Source organism: Lipophrys pholis, assembly GCF_963383615.2.
Source record: "Lipophrys pholis genome assembly, chromosome: 19".
Taxonomy (NCBI): Eukaryota; Metazoa; Chordata; class Actinopteri; order Blenniiformes; family Blenniidae; genus Lipophrys; species Lipophrys pholis.
In genome coordinates this window covers 12,055,666-12,072,291 of record NC_137647.1, presented here as the reverse complement: position 1 = coordinate 12,072,291, position 16,626 = coordinate 12,055,666, and the positions used below count along the sequence as shown (strand labels likewise).

At 42.3% G+C, this 16,626-nt stretch overlaps 1 protein-coding gene across 1 annotated transcript in view; it reads left to right on the top strand.

Annotated features, from left to right (window-relative positions):
* Window positions 1-14,895, top strand: part of cacna1ha (calcium channel, voltage-dependent, T type, alpha 1H subunit a) — a gene marked incomplete at its 3' end in the record, with an annotated part of 49,477 nt that extends 34,582 nt beyond the window's left edge. Inside the window, exons 21-37 of the mRNA XM_080487236.1 lie at window positions 76-260; window positions 346-472; window positions 936-1,061; window positions 1,408-1,497; window positions 2,304-2,517; window positions 4,963-5,114; window positions 5,217-5,326; window positions 5,623-5,756; window positions 5,838-5,908; window positions 7,586-7,664; window positions 9,762-9,883; window positions 10,284-10,442; window positions 10,586-10,726; window positions 11,007-11,175; window positions 13,243-13,382; window positions 13,480-13,694; window positions 13,794-14,895. Of these exons, the coding sequence (XP_080343362.1) occupies window positions 76-260; window positions 346-472; window positions 936-1,061; window positions 1,408-1,497; window positions 2,304-2,517; window positions 4,963-5,114; window positions 5,217-5,326; window positions 5,623-5,756; window positions 5,838-5,908; window positions 7,586-7,664; window positions 9,762-9,883; window positions 10,284-10,442; window positions 10,586-10,726; window positions 11,007-11,175; window positions 13,243-13,382; window positions 13,480-13,694; window positions 13,794-14,895 (3,336 nt within the window). The remainder of the gene's footprint in view (window positions 1-75; window positions 261-345; window positions 473-935; window positions 1,062-1,407; window positions 1,498-2,303; window positions 2,518-4,962; window positions 5,115-5,216; window positions 5,327-5,622; window positions 5,757-5,837; window positions 5,909-7,585; window positions 7,665-9,761; window positions 9,884-10,283; window positions 10,443-10,585; window positions 10,727-11,006; window positions 11,176-13,242; window positions 13,383-13,479; window positions 13,695-13,793) is intronic.
* Window positions 14,896-16,626: the final 1,731 nt, after the last annotated feature.

Here is a 16,626-nt window from a genome sequence, read left to right as displayed (position 1 = left end):
CATTTCTTGTGTTTTACCTTTGGATCAAGAACCTACTTCTGTACTAATCTGTATATTGTGCACTGGTTTCATCAGGTTGTAGCTCTTGGTTTCTGCTTCGGAAATCAGACTTACCTCCAGTCCAGTTGGAACGTGCTGGATGGCGTTTTGGTGTTTGTGTCTTTGGTGGACATTTTGGTTTCACTGGCGTATACTGGCGGGAACAGGATCCTGGGAATCCTCAGAGTCCTCCGTCTGCTGCGAACGCTTCGCCCACTGAGGTACAATTAATGGTTTTCTTGTTTGGAGTGCTTTAAGCAGGATTCACAGAAAAGAATCATTTGTGTTCATGTTCGTGTATTCTAGGGTTATTAGTCGAGCCCCGGGTTTGAAGCTGGTTGTGGAGACTCTCATCACCTCCCTCAGACCCATCGGGAACATTGTCTTGATCTGCTGCGCCTTCTTTATTATCTTTGGTATCTTGGGTGTCCAGGTAATCACTGTTTAACAACACAGACTTTAATGCCGCTTATTGATCCACTGCACACTCTTCTCTTCCCCTAAGGATGACCGGGAAGTTTTTAAGTCTTTGCAGCTTAATTGTCACGGATGCTGAGCTGCTGCATGTGTGATTGTGGCTTTAGGGAATTGTAAGTGTCTTGAATACCCAATGGACAATAAGCCTTTGTTCCCTCGGAGCGTGAGTTTTGAAAGAATGACAATTAGGTTAAATGTGAAAAGGAACAACATGACCTCCAGGTCAGCTTTTAGCTGAGCACTCAAGAAAGAGCTGTGATAAGAACGTGCTCTGTGAATCGCTCTTTTATTACCACTGATATTAGTCGAATGCATAAAAGCCTCGAGCTCCGGTACAATTGAGATAATGTTTAAATGGCATCCAAATCACCTTGCACATCTCTCCCTCCTTTTCTTTCCCCCTTTCTGACACTCTTTAGCTTTTCAAAGGAAAGTTCTACCACTGTGAGGGTCTTGACACTAAAAACGTCACCAACAAGTCGGACTGTCTACAGGCCAACTATCGCTGGATACGAAGAAAATACAACTTTGACAACCTCATTCAGGTAATCAGATGAGTAGCCTGCTGGTGAGATAAGGAGAAAATTACGGGCTTTCTCCTACTTGTCTTCCTATTTAATTTGATTGTCTGCACTGAATGAGCATACTTTTCTATTTATGATACATGTGATGAATATGAGTAGTTAGATACAAGATGTTTACATAAACAAGTACTACAATGAATTTATGAAAAATCTGCATATGAGATCAAATGTGCATCTTACTAACAATGACAATATTTGACATGTAATTATTGCACTGATGTCTGATATTTAATGTGAAATTATATTTGAATCTATAGGAAAGTTCCTCCATCACAACACCATGTGCCTCTCTGTGCTTCTTCTCCAGGCTCTGATGTCCTTGTTTGTTCTGTCGTGTAAAGATGGCTGGGTCAACATCATGTATGATGGCTTAGACGCAGTGGGAGTGGACCAGCAGGTAATGATTAGAGGCATGTCCCAAGTCCGATATCAATTCTGTCAGGTTCAGATGATTGTGAATGTCTCTACTTAGGGTACATGATTCCTGATCCACTTTCAACTCTTTTTGTGTTATAATGAACTGTAATTCTCAATAATTAGTAATCGTACTCTTCTGGGGTTACTACAAAAAACATTGCATCCAATAATGCACAAGGTTATCTTTTAAAATGTTCTCTCGCCTCTCATTCCTCTATTTGGCATTTTGCACAATTTGCAGATGTTTAGATTGTAATGGTTAAAAAAAGCTTAAACCTTTACAGAGCACTCACTAAAATAGGTGTAAATTAACATTTTCACTCTAAGGTGTTTTTGAAAGATACTTCGGTACTACCAGACCTTAAAGTCAGCATGAGGATACAGCATTGAATGTCAGTTATACAATCTAACTTCTGCTAAGTGACGTCAAACTGACCAAAATCACACACATGTGACCATTTCTCGTTCAAATATTCTCTAAATGGATTTTATCCCTCGGTCAAAAATAACAGATACATTATTGAGTACTGCTGTTATACCATACAGTGTGTTATTAACAAAAATAAAAACATAGTACAGCAAATATGACTTAGAGAGTACGTTCAAAACAAACATGTATTTTTCAAGCAGTTTGTCACATTTGTCTTCACATTTTTAAGATAAATGCATCTAAGAGATGCACTTACTGAGCACTGAGTGGAATGCTTTGTTTTCCGTGTTTTATAGGCATTTCTTCCCCCACTAATACACCCCCCAAAAAATTGCCCTGTGCTCTTCTGCCCTCAGCCTGTGAGAAACCACAACCCCTGGATGCTCCTCTACTTCATCTCCTTCCTGCTCATCGTCAGCTTCTTCGTCCTCAACATGTTTGTCGGCGTGGTGGTGGAGAACTTCCACAAGTGCCGACAAGACCAGGAAGAGGAGGAGGCGCGCTTACGCGAAGAGAAGAGGCTCAAAATGATAGAGAAAAAGCGCAGGAGTAAGGAGAATGGAGGGGCTGGTCGGTAGTCTATTTTTCTGAGCACTGCCTGCTTTCAGAGCTTGAGAAAAAAAAAAAAAAGAGAGAAAGAAAAAAGAAAGAGAATGACAAAGAGAGAACTCAGGGAAACTGACTGAAGCACAAAACGAGGGAGAGTTTAAAAGAGTGGCTAGCTCACGCCAACAGTGATTGAGCACTGTCAGGCGCATGGGCTACGCCAGTCTATTGCATGTTAACGTGCATGACTGCAGCCTTACTTCAACCCTCCCCTAACATTGCATGAAATCTTAATTACCTGTCTTAACCTAATTAAAACATTGTATGCTCACTCTTTGGGTAATTGAACTGCCGCCAGCGTAGTCGAAAAAATAGCCAGAGACTTAAAGCACTTGAACATCAGACGTCACATCTTGATTTACTGCAGTTAAATACAATTTCTTATAGAAAGTAAATGCTGCTGATACGTTTTTATAAGACAACGTTTGTTTTATTTAAAAAAAAAAAAAAAGGTTTGCATATAGACAGAATAAGCAGCTGCTTTTTCTTTGTATATTTCACAGTTCTCCCTATAAGTTTTTTATCTGTGAAGTGTAGTTGTCCCTTACCTCCCTCCAAATGCATGTACAACCCTGACTCCTCTCGACAGTAGAGGTAGAGGAAGGTCTTTTTCTGTGACCGTGCTTTGACTGGCAGACTCAGAAACATAGCAGACATTCTTGGCTGCTATACCGATAAGTACCTTTGTTGTTGTTGAGTTGGACAGATGCACAACATCGCTACTGTACTTTGAGCTTACAAGCACAGGCTGGCAGAACCATCGAAGCACACCACCTATTGCAACAGCGCGTCGAAATGACAGTCACAATGCAAACGTTTGGAAGGGAAAATGAAATAAATTCATAAAGGTACAGAGTGTCTTAACCATGTACCTTTATGGCAGTATATGGTGTGAGCGGAACGCAGCTCTTTTCATCTTGCATTAGCAACATATCTCACTGGTCTAAAACTGCTAAACTCCAGGGAAATAGAGTGTAATCTCATCGTGGGAATAATAACAAAACAAAAAAAACCTTGAAGCACTTCAGTAAAAACAAAATGTGGTTTTAGACAATTGAGATATTTCCAGAAATGATGCCATTAGAGAGGCGAGTGGCTCCAGCGTTTTGTTCAACATTACACCATCCGTACCTCAAAGTTTTCGGATATTCAAAATGCGTCATTTGAAATCTTCAATCAGAACATCTGTGTTCAAAAATTGCCCGTTTCGCCTCGTTTGAGGAAATGTGTTGTTGAACATAACCTGCACCACCGCTCTGAGTCATATACATAACATCAACGGCATGAACGCATGCAGCTGATAGCCAGGGCATGGTGTTAAACTACAGGGTGACATGAACGTGCACGCACACCGCCAAAATCATCATTATGGACATGTGAGTACACAGTGTACCGAAACTAAGTGATGTATGTTTTTAGCGTTAAATAATACAAATCAGATTTCAAGTATGTTGTCACCTTAGAAGCAATAATGTATCTCACTCAGTCTGTCCTTGAAAATGTAATACAAAGGACAGACCTCACTCTGACCTGATGACCGTATAATACATGCTCCTATTAAATAAATGTGTTTGAGGGATTTTTTATAAACATATTCTCAGTTAGAAAGTACGTTATATTGTCTTTTTAACGGTCAGACTGTGCTGTCTCCATGTTAGAGTAAATCGAATGTTACTCCAATTTTGAAAACTTCCCTCTCAAACAGACATGTTTCCATGTGCTATTAAGGTCCCGTTGGACTGAAGCAACGATCAATTTTTTCGGATATGTAAACACGGTGACTGACGCTAGCAAATAGGTTTTCAATATCCTCTTCACCAGGTACAACATGAACATTCAAATGGCCTCAAAAATCCAATTGCAAGAAAGCTGTAATTTCCCCTCTAATAATCAGCCGTTTATAATCTCTTTGTATGACAAAGGTGAGCTCTAAAATACCTAATTACCCGAGCTGTTACTCTCATGTCCTCCCTGATTTGAACATGCCACACAATCAGTCGTGTGCACAGCCTAGCAGAGGAAACACACAGGATTGGAAAGAGAACACCGCCACCGTGATTGAGATTACAATTAGAGAAGCAGTGGGACACCAACACTGCTTTGATCCCCCCCCCCCCCCCCTCCGCCGCCCCGATATGACATGACTGCTGAAAAAGAGAAATTTCATTTCAACATTCATGCACAAGCATATCTGGTTTAAAAAGAACAAAAAAAATAAAAGTTTAAAGATTTGCAGCCTGAGCAAATGTAGTGGTGGTCCTTTCCATGAATCCCTCAACCTTCCTGTGCACACTACTGAACACCTACTATGTCATATTTGGAGCACACTCTCTGACACGTGCTCTGTCTGTCTTTTCCTGTTTGTGTGTCTGGCTTGTGTTGGTCTGTTTGTGTGTTTGTTTGCTTCAGAGGCCAAGCAGAGGCCGTACTATGCGGACTACTCCCCGCTACGTCTGTCCATCCACACACTGTGCACCAGCCACTACCTGGACCTCTTCATCACTTTCATCATCTGCATCAACGTCTTTACAATGAGCATTGAACACTACAATCAGCCCCAGGTAACGTAAGAAACCCACACACAGACGCTAAAGTAGGCACTGCTGTGGACACGTCCATGCCATGATATATTTTCTCTTTCTTTTGTGTGTGGATGTTTCCAGTATTTAGAGGAGGTATTAAAGTACTGTAACTACGTGTTCACCTTCATCTTCGTCATCGAAGCCCTGCTGAAGCTGGTGGCTTTTGGCATCCACCGTTTCTTCAAAGACAGGTAACAGTGTTGTTTGACCGACAGAAAATCACACATTTGCTATGAGGGCTTTTGAACTAATTCATCCTGCTGACCTTTAAAATGTTGTCTTGCTTTGCATTCAACAGAAATATTACCTATTGGATCGTTAACTAGATTGGTATTTGGGCCACCAAATTATGTTACCTTACCTCTATAATATTACGTGAAGAGGATATGGGGCACAAAGACGGAATAAAAAGTCTGAGCTGACCAGGCGGTATGCTCTTTAAAGGTCCTTACGAGTTATTTTAGAATATTTTGGCTTGTGTGTTTAGGTGGAATCAGCTGGATATAGCGATAGTGGCGCTGTCCATCATGGGCATCACGCTGGAGGAGCTGAAAATGAATGCAGCACTACCAATAAATCCCACCATCATAAGAATCATGAGAGTACTCAGGATAGCACGAGGTAAACACACACACACAGAAACACACAAAGCACATTCTGCATGTGAGCTGAGTCAAGCCAGAGACGACTGTTTCTCTGCAGTGCTGAAACTCCTGAAGATGGCCACAGGGATGCGAGCTCTGCTGGATACTGTCATGCAGGCACTGCCGCAGGTAATCAACGGCTCCGCCAGGCCTCAACCGCAAACTGTGGTTTTATTTTTCTGTACTTCTGATGAATATCAGGTCAGTGTGACAGCTTGGTTTGGAATAGATGGCTCTTAAAGATTTACTACTAGTGCTGATGAATGCTGATACATTTTTTTTTTATTTCCAGGCAAATCCCTTCACAATGTCTGTAGTCTCTTGGTTTGGTGATGCTTTTTCTGACCAGTTTTCAATTGTTTTGCACTCCCTGTGGACGCCTATTAAGGATGATACATGGTGAAAACATTAGACACCATATGGCTCAGTTACAAAAACTGAAATTAAATTGTATTCAGATTATTTTCTCACATTTGTTGAGATACAATGTCTACGTTTGGTCCTCGGAGGTGGGGGACTTGAACTCCAATCCCCGGGGGTAAAAACTTGCCTTCAGTGCCAGTCAGAACCAGAGTTACAGTAATGACCCCTGTATAAGGTCAGTTTGACACACACTCCCTCTCTCAAGTTCAAACATGGCCAATAAATGTAGTTTAGCCCCAGATTGGTCCCTGGATATGTGAGCTGTGCTGTCTTTTTGGACTTTCTCAGTTCGGTCAGCGCACTTCTTTCCGAGTTTTTCTCGGGTCTCTGTCTGCCTCTTGTTGTGCGGCACACATCCCGGAGGCAAAGAGCAGGTGCACCAAAGATTGTGATGTGCGTGCAGTGACAGACTCCATTGCTCTTCTGTTTCCTAAATGTCAGCTGCGCAGATGTGACCTTCAGGGCAGTGAGTGCACAACACCCGCTTTTTAAGGAGCTGCCTTGAAAACTGAAAACAACATGCTGGCTATTTGTGATGACATCATCCAGATGGATGTAGTCATAGGAAGTGCAGAGTGCAAAGTTCACGAAATCCACCGCTGATTTAACTCCCACTGAGTTTATTTGAGGCCGGTCGTCCTGAAATCAACTCTGTGGGAGTTAATTCAACTCTGGGCTTTTTGCCGTGTGATGACTGATTTTTTTGAGCTCTGCAGGGTTAAGCACCAGGTCGCTGAGTGTGTAAGTAAAGCTTTCAGAGATTTTTAACAAAAAAAACAAAAAAAACAAGCAAATAATATGTTTGCCTACTACTTTAGAGAGGGTTAAAGTCTGATATTATGTTTCATTCAGTCATTGTGAATGCAGGTGATTTAGTTTTTCTGTGTAAACCTCTGCAAACTAATATTAATTACCAGCTTGTAAATTTTCTAAATTGGAATCAATAAAGTACGTCGATCAGTCAGTGTTTGGGTTCTTTAAGTCCTTTACAGCGAACTAATGCACCTTTATATTTCCAATAGCTATTGCACTTCACTGCAATCCGTTTTTACATAATCTGCAGTTTCTCTTTTCAAGTTTTTCCATAGTAATCTGCATTTTAATCGTTTTAACTGTTGTATATTGGCACATGTGTTGGTTTTAAATGGGAATAAATACATAAATACATAAATAAACATTCAACAAAGATAAAATTCCAGTGAGTCAGTTTAATCAGTTAATTCCCTTCCAGCCATTTAAATAAATTGAAGCTAACTAGATGGATGGATGGATGGATGGATGGATAGATAGATGGATTTTTTCAGGTTTTCTTACAAAGATAAACATCTCTCAAATGGACTAAATACAGGTTTAACAGAGCTCTAACATGTGTGTCGTTTCCAGGTGGGAAATCTCGGTCTCCTCTTCATGCTGCTCTTCTTCATCTACGCTGCTCTCGGAGTGGAGCTCTTTGGCAAACTGGGTCAGTCACACGAGCAGCATTGAGCACACACACACACACACACACACACACACACACACACACACACACACACACACACACACACACACACACACACACACACACACACACACACACACACACACACACACACACATGCACACACGCGCACACACACACACTGGTTTATACGCTTTAGCAGAAAAGGCTTGCGGATCCACTTATTGCTACCACAGTCACGACCTAAAGCAAAATGTTCCTGCTCGAATTGTTACTGATGAATCCTCACTCTCTGCCCACATCTGTCTCCCTGTCTCTCCTCCTCTCCTTCGCTCACACATCAGACGCCGTTTTGTTTTTTCTACCGATCACATTTGCATGATCAGGTTTTACTTCCTCAGTAGGCCAGCTCTATCCAACTCATTTTCTTTGGGAGTGCAATAATGTGTGAAGGAAGAGGATTAGCAAATAAAAGGCATCTGGGAAGACAAAATGAAAACAACTTGCTGATAAAGAGGCCATTTTCAGTGAAATGTTATTATGATTCTCCTCAGCACATTGGGAAAACAAAGTGAGGCCTATTTTCCACTTTTATTAAGCAAACACGCCTCGCACTTTTTCTTTTCTGTTACTTTTTTTATGCTGAGTGAAACTTTCTGATGTGACTTTCATTCCCTGTATCTGTGTCCTACTTTAAATGTTGATTCATGTCTTACGATGGCTCAAGGAGTGAAATATACTCAGCTTGTTGACAAGTTTATTGATATTGTGATGCAGCCTGGTGGAGATCACAAAGCATCAGTTTGAGCTGCAGTCAGATCACAACAGACACGCTGTCCTCGCTCAAAACCTCATCATGTTTCCTGATAAGACCCAATCTCTCTACTGGCAAGAGACTTTTGGAGGTTTACATTCCTCTGATGTTCCTTTATTGAGTTTCTCATTAATTAACGTTCAATTGGCATCCCTTTTTTTTCTGCTTAGGTTGCATATCTCTCATCAAAGTTTTCCAGTGAAGACCTTTGCAAAATACACTACCAGGGACATATAAATCATCAAAGGTCTCAACCTGCATGAGCTTTTTGTATTGATGCAGACCTCAGTATTGTCGAAATGCATTCAAGTCCAAAGCTGAATTTATTATTATTTTTTGAGTGTTGATCTATTCATCTGAAACTATTTTCATTATCCTATCCACTTTTTTACAAGGCTCTTATTTGAAAAAAAAAAATAATACATTCATAACCTGCTGTGAGCATGTTTTAGTAATGGGATGTGTATGGACATGTGATGGTGCAATTTTGTGGAACTTCGCAGATGTTTCCAGCTTACTTTGAGTTTCATTTACAGTCTATAATCTCCAGTTTCCGCAGCCTATTTGCACAGGTCTCCTCCAGTGGTTTCATCTGCTTCTCCCATAGCACCAAGTCATTGTGCAGACTTGACATTTGATCTGCTGAATCTGCCTCCACACATCATATCCATATTGCTCTTGTCTCTGAGGTGAAGCTCGATATTAAATCCCAAATATAAAATGGCCCCACTTTATTTTTCCTATGTTATAGTTGGACCAATATATTATATATACTGTATATTTCTGTTAGTTGTTCTGTGTATCCACTTCATCAGTCGTCATACTCATATGTCCACCATCACTTCATGAACACATTTCTGAATTTTTGTATCACTATATTGTTAAACTAGGCTTCCATTAAACATTCCTCTGAATATATTCTTGCATATTTTTAAGAGTGCAAAACAAGACATAAGTATCCTCGGAGGAGCAGCTCATCCTTCTCTAACTTTGATTCAACCTGACCCGAGGTTGGAAGTGAAGGAAAATGTCTCCTGGTGGCAGTATGGATTCAGCTAACAGGCTCCTGGGGGCTTTGAGTCCAATTGACTGAGACTTTCTCCTTGTCCTCTAGAAGACAGTCGTCCTCTTTTTGCCTGTGTCCTGTCTACAGGGACTTGCCACACTGCAGCTCTTTCCTCAGAACAGACATATTGGGATTTTCTCAGTGACAATGACACTTAGTGTCTCTTTTTATTTTTCCTCGCTGTTGTGTATGTTGTGTATTTAATGACTGTCATCTTTTACGACGTGTCCCTGAACAGAATGCAATGACAACAACCCATGTGAAGGCCTGAGTCGTCACGCAACCTTTGAAAATTTTGGGATGGCCTTCCTCACGCTGTTTCGAGTGTCCACAGGAGACAACTGGAATGGGATTATGAAAGTATGACCCCCCCCCCCCCCCACACACACACACACACACGCACACACACGCACACACACTTGCACATACTCTCCTAAATTATGTCTGGATTATCTCATAACCAGTGAGAGAGCAATGACCTTAAAAACTAATTATGAAATGATAAAGTGGCTTAGAGCTCAGCAATGTCACCAATTCAGTATCACGACATTTTTAAAAAAAATCTGATGTAATATATAATTGTCCCTAAATAACACAGAATATGACAGGCCAATGTGTTTTTCTTACCATACATTAACCATAATTTCATTAGAAAAATATATTGGATGTTCGTGTTTCTGTGTTTATTCTTTTCCACTTGGTCTGTCTTTGTTTGTTTCATTCTTTCTTTCTTCCTGAACTTGCGCCGTGTCTCCTTCAGGACACGCTGAGGGAGTGCCACCCCGACGACCGCCACTGCCTCCAATACCTGCCCCTGGTCTCTCCGATTTACTTCGTCACCTTCGTGCTCATGGCCCAGTTCGTCCTGGTCAACGTGGTGGTGGCTGTTCTGATGAAGCATCTGGAGGAGAGCAACAAGGTACAGGAAGAAAGGGCAAAACTATTAACATTTAATGTATTCAGTGATGCTTTATATATTGCTTATGCTGTATTGCTTTGTATCCCTTGTTTACATTAATAATACAATACATTCAGAGTAAATGTATACCTATTTTTTTGTAGGAGGCTAAAGAGGATGCAGAGATGGATGCAGAGATCGCCTTGGAAATGGCTTTGGAGAGACAACGCAAACTAAGCACAACTTCCAGCAACAGTTCAGCAGGAGGGACCTATGTGGGGCCATGTCCTCATTCACCTGGTCAGGTAGGAGCACTTTAAATCACTTCAAGAAGCGTCCGGCCAGGAAAAACAAAACTAACAAAACAAGAGAGAGTTTACACTTTTTTACTTTTTTGGAGCCACTGTATATTAACATGCTATTTACAGTGTTGTCCAGTTTTTTCTTTTGTTATATAATCACCTTATCAATCACCAGTAAAGTCAAACAGTGACAATGCAGTATAGCAATTCACTTACCTAATTCAGAGTTTGACCGTTGGAAAATTCACTGTTGGCGTTCTCTGGTCCATGTCTCCCTCTGCAGGAGGAAGAAGTGCAGTACAAGAACCAGGACCTGTTATCGTCAGGAAAGATGTCCGTATCCAGGATGCACTCTTTGCCAAATGACAGCTACATGTTTCGACCTGTACGACCAGCTAGTGCCCCCTACCCCTTGGAGGAGGTAGAACTCAGTCCCCAGCATCAGCATTCAGGTAACCTACCACTTTAGAATTGACATATTAAGAAATATATCAGCTTGTGTTTCTGAATGTTTGTATCTCCCCATGTGTGTGAAGAAGCTGCTGACACCGCTGTAACGTCTACAGAATGACCTCAAGCAGGCAGAATATCCTCTATAAAGCACAGAGCTAAAATCACCTGCCGAACTGTGTAAATAAAATCCCATTAAGCTGACAGGAGTCACATAAATAACTCAGTATTTGAATAATATCAGTCTTCAATATTCGTTAAACAAAGGTGCAAATAATAGAATTGTTTCTGGAATTTTCCAGCATTTAACAGTAGTCTTTGGTATCAAATAGTACAGTGTTATTTGAATAGCAAAATGTTTTAATTGCGCTAATATCTTGTAGATTTACAATTCACAGTTTAGTACAGTTTTGTATCAGCCACTTGCCAGCAAATACCATCTGAAATTGTTGTGTTTAGTTTGCAATAAGAAATACATTTTAACATTAAAAGGTGTCACAATAATCACTAATCATCTGTTTTTACAGTACATAGCACTGGCCAAAAAAAAAGAAACTGACAAAAACTGTTTCACCTGCAGTAAGACTCTAATGGCATGTTGTGACCGGGCTGTGGACAGGCCCAGCTCTGTCCGAAGGTACTGACTGCAGTGGATGAGTTGAGTCCTGTGAATCTCTGCAACCTTCACACATGCTCATCTGCTCAGCTCTGAGACGGCTGAATACTAAACTAGAAAACATTGTAAAATCAAGAGCCAAGCTGCAAAGTCAAAAAAAAAAAAAAAAAAAAAAGGTCTAATCAGCTCGGGTGCTTTATTTATGGTGTGTTCGTGCAACTGGGAACTTGGCATGTAACCAGATTACAAAGTCCCACTTCTGAGTTGGATGGCTTTTTGTAGGAAGGCCACTGTGTAGGCTCAGCTTATGAAAGCTTTCATTTTTCAAATTTATATGTATCGAAATATATCTGAAGACATACTGTATGTGCATTGTAGAATCTGGTCCTGGTGCTCTTGGCGTTGGCTGTGTTGAGGATTTTTTTTATTTCATTCAATATCAAATGCATTTCATTTTGCTTAAGAAGTGAATCAGATAAACGGGTAAACATGAACGTTGTAAGAAAAAAAAATCTACATATGCAATTGAGATTTTCCGTGACCTGATAAGTACTGTTGTCTAATGAAGAATATCACATTATTTTTTATGTAGTAAAAATGTCCTCATGTTGAGTGACAATCAATCCAGTTTCCCAGCTCTCTCAAGTGGGAAGTTCCAGGTTTCACATTTCACATCAGAATTTCCTCCCACTCAAAAGTTGGGACTTTTCTACTTCTCAGTTACTGAAAAACACACCATAAGTTCCTTTTTTTTTTTTTTTAGAAAGATTGAATGATTTTACAGCTTGAACTGAAGAATTGCCTTCATGTGAATGTGTTTAACATCTACTTCTAACTTTTTTCAATGATTTCTTCAACTTGTGTTACTTTGGTTGCATCCGAACTCCCAGGTTTAACGTGCCTGTGTGTGCAGACGGCCTGAGATCATGGTTACATAGCTACATGGAACAAAAATATTAAATTCATTGCTGACAACCATTTGACATTTGAGTTGATCAAGATTTAATGTTTTTTAATGTGTGCAGCCATGTTGAACTGTAACCAGGATCTGATGCAATATATGACATGCTGCAAACTTGCTTTATATGACATCATCACTGAGTTTGAGCTCAGTGTTGAATTTCTCCTCCGACCCACTGAACACTTTATTTTGATAGCAGATTCAGTGCAAAGCAGTTTTTGCCACTGTAATCTCTCTCTATATATTTTTTTATCCCAATAAAGTGTTAATAGTGTGGTACTTTTTAAATGATTACTCACTTGAGAGTATTTGAAATGTTCCAAATGTTATGAGGAAATTGTATGTGTTGGGATATCCTCAACTGTGCATGTGTTTTCTGCAAAAATGCACGTGTTTACATGATACAATAATTATTACAGTCCCTGATTATGTTGCATATTTTGAATGGAACTGTGTGGTGGTTGCTGCTAATGCTCAAATCTGTTCTTGCAGTCTCAGTGATGTCGGTCCACTCCCAGCCTTGTGAGGGCCACTCTCTGCTGCAGGTTCCAGACATTTCCCCTCCCACCCTCACCCTGCCCCGCATCGCACCGCCAACACCCAGCCCATCACCACGGGCCCTGCAGAGACAGGTCAGGGACGCCTCCATCTTACTTAATGCTATTATAGGCACAGATGTTATCTCAATATGGTGATTGTATTTTTTCTTTTGTGTCATTTTTGTTGCAGGTGGCAGTTAAAGTGGATTCTGTCGAGTCTCAGGGTTGTGAGCAGCAAGAGAGGCGCGGCTCTGTCAACCTGCCTCCCCTGTCCCCTAGTCCATATTCGTCTCATGCTTTCTCATCATCTCCTCTGCCGCCTCCTCCTTCCTCTCCCTCGGCATTCTCCCTTCCACCTTGCTCCCCGTCTCCCTTCCAACTCTCGCCACCCTCTCCTCTCCCTTTGTTACCATCTTCTCCTTCGCCCCTCCCTCCTCTCCCATCCTCCCCTATTCTTCTCCTCCCTCCCCCGCCTTCCCCTCGTCTCCCCCTGCGCCCGGCAAGCCTGCGACGGCCTCGGCCGCCCTCCGCCATCTCCTATTCCGACCCGGCCGACGAGGAGGTGTACCACATCACAAGCTCCGCCTGCCTCAGATGGAGAGACGAGGAGGGAGGAGTGCAGGAGGGACGAGGCAAAGCTGGCCGCAGTCACTCCCTTTCCCCTTACACCTTGCCATGCTCCCTTGAGGCCTCCCCCCCTGCTCCGCTCCCGCTGCCCCCCTCTTCCTCCAGGAGCACACTCAGTCTGCTGGGGGCGGGGCTGAGGGACTTCAGGAAAGGCGTTAGCGTTGACAACCAGGGCTTCCTGGACAAGCCACCGTCACTATCTGCCGGTCACTCTGATGACCATCGACGCCACTCCATTGAGGTCTGCCTCCCTCAGGCTGTCATAACCGGTGACCACCAGCACCTCACGGAGGAGGCCCACCGGCCAGAAAAAGGCGGTCCTGTGCGAGTGCAGTCCGTCGGAAGTAACCACAGAAAGAAGAAGATGAGTCCTCCGTGTATCTCTATCCACCCGCCCTCGGAGAAGGAGCAGCCTCATCACTCACCTCCAAAACTGGTGGATTGCAGTATGATGCTGAGACGCCGGACACCGTCCTACGACCTAACGCCGCACACACAGTCAAACACATACACACAAGACACCTCGGCAGACGCACAGGCACACTCTCCCAGGCACACGACGCTGACGCCTGTCCACATACCGCTTCAAGCACATTCACCGACTCACACACTCGCACCCTCCCAGGCAACGACCCCGACGCACACTCAGACTTTCACCCCGCCACTTCCATCAACACCGGCACACACGCACATCCCCATAAGCCCAAACGTCTTCATCCAACCGCATGCACCTCTAGTCCCGAGCCCGATGCCTTTTTCACAGACACGACCCGTCTCCCCTGCCGCGAGGCGCTCCCCCCTCACAGGAGACTACATCCCCCTCCCCCAGTTCACTTTTGACCAACCGCAAACCAGATATATGAGCGGCCTGCAAGCCGGCATAGCAGACACTGACACGGCCACTTGCTCGTCCCCTTTCGACACCAGACTGGGAAGCAGTGCAGGGTTTAGTGCAAAGAATAGGAGGACCGCCCAGTAAGCATCAAAGGGGATGAATTATTTGGTCCAAAATCCCCGAAGCTGAAGTCGAGGGCCCTTGGCTGACCTCAGAAAAGTTTTGACGCTTGGGGAGAGAACGAAAGAAGGAAAGAAGCCCACTGGGAGTGGAGTTTTTTTTTTTTTTTGTTAAGAGGAATAATGAAAAGACTCGGAATTACTCTTTTCAGAGAGACGCTGGTGCAGGCTCTTTCAAGAATATCAGACAATGGATCAAATTTTCTAATCCCACCTTGAAAAACAGCAGATCCACGCGAGGCTGTACCAGTCAAACAATACTCACTGTACGTGGTGTGTTGGAACTAATACTATTGACACACCAGGACTAAAGCCACCTAACTTCGTAGCCAAAGTTTTTTTCACACACTGTCCTCACCCACGCAAGCCAATCAGGAAGCAGCGTCTGGCTGATGACCTCTGACCTTTTTCGGGGACAGCGGTTTGTGAAATGCGAACGTGGGGGGAAACCGTGGGATATGCAACTTCAGGTTTTTCACAGAAGTTCTGCTTGCCCCTCCTCTGCTCCTCGATCACATTGATCAGAGCAGAAGTGTGTGCGCGTGTGAATGAGTGTGCGTTTTATCTTACCTGTGTGTATATCGTCACGTCTGTTGTCATGGATGTCAGCCATGTTATTCTTATGCTTGCAACGACAGAGAGGGGGAGCAGGGCAGAGCTGTAGTGTACGTTTCTTTGTGTATCTGTGCAGTGTAAATAAAGGAAAATACTGTATTTGGTGAGATTAAAAATAGCTCTATCCATATGCACATATTTTTATAGAGATCTAAAATGTTTTTGCACACAAATTTGAATTTCGAGTTGCTTGTTTTCCTTCTGTTGTCCTCCTGTGAATGTATGTTTCTTTTCAAAGCTGAGAAAGCGAGGAAGGAGAGCGACCCTCCTTCCAACCTGCCAGTTGAGGTTGAGCAGAGGGGATTTTATTTTTCTATTTAGAAGACGAGAACGAAAAGGAATGGGTTTGGTGTGTGTCTGTGGCTTTGTCTCAGATTTCTATGTGTCTGGTGTCTTAATGACTGTCTTAAGAAGCGGGCTCAGTGATGCTGGTCAGTCTCATTTTAGACCATTTTCCACGTATACTACATCAATTTGATTGTGTCAAGGGTTGATGGCTAAAAATGCTCATCAAAATTGTAAAAGTCCCTATTATGTATAAAGGATTTGGAAGATTTTAAAGAATAAAGTACCATGCAGCTCAATGCTGCTGGCTATAAGAAAAAATATTTCTAAAGATTATTAAATAGATATCAGTGTTCTGATAAGAAGGCATGGCATGGCATCATTGAGCCTCTCTTCTACTACTGTTTTGAAGCTGGATCAGCCCAGACACCTGTGTTTCTGTACATCTAAAGACAACCAAACTAACTAACTTACTAAATATGTGTAGCCAGAGTGCAATAATAATATATACTTGTGGAAAATATAGTAACATCCACACTACATGAAACAGCCACACTCTTGTATTCATACATACTGTAGAACTGCTATATATGATATGATTTTTATATATTGATTGAGAATATTTCTATTTCTAGTGTTCATGCTACTATAGGTACTTGTGCCCTGAGTGTGGCTGTGGTGGCAAGGGTGTGGCTGAAAGCAGTGTTAGGTACTGTAGATTTCTCTAAAAGCTCAGGCCCGCCCACCGATGATGTTACTGTAAGCTGAAGACTGACATGCATCTCTGCTGAGGACT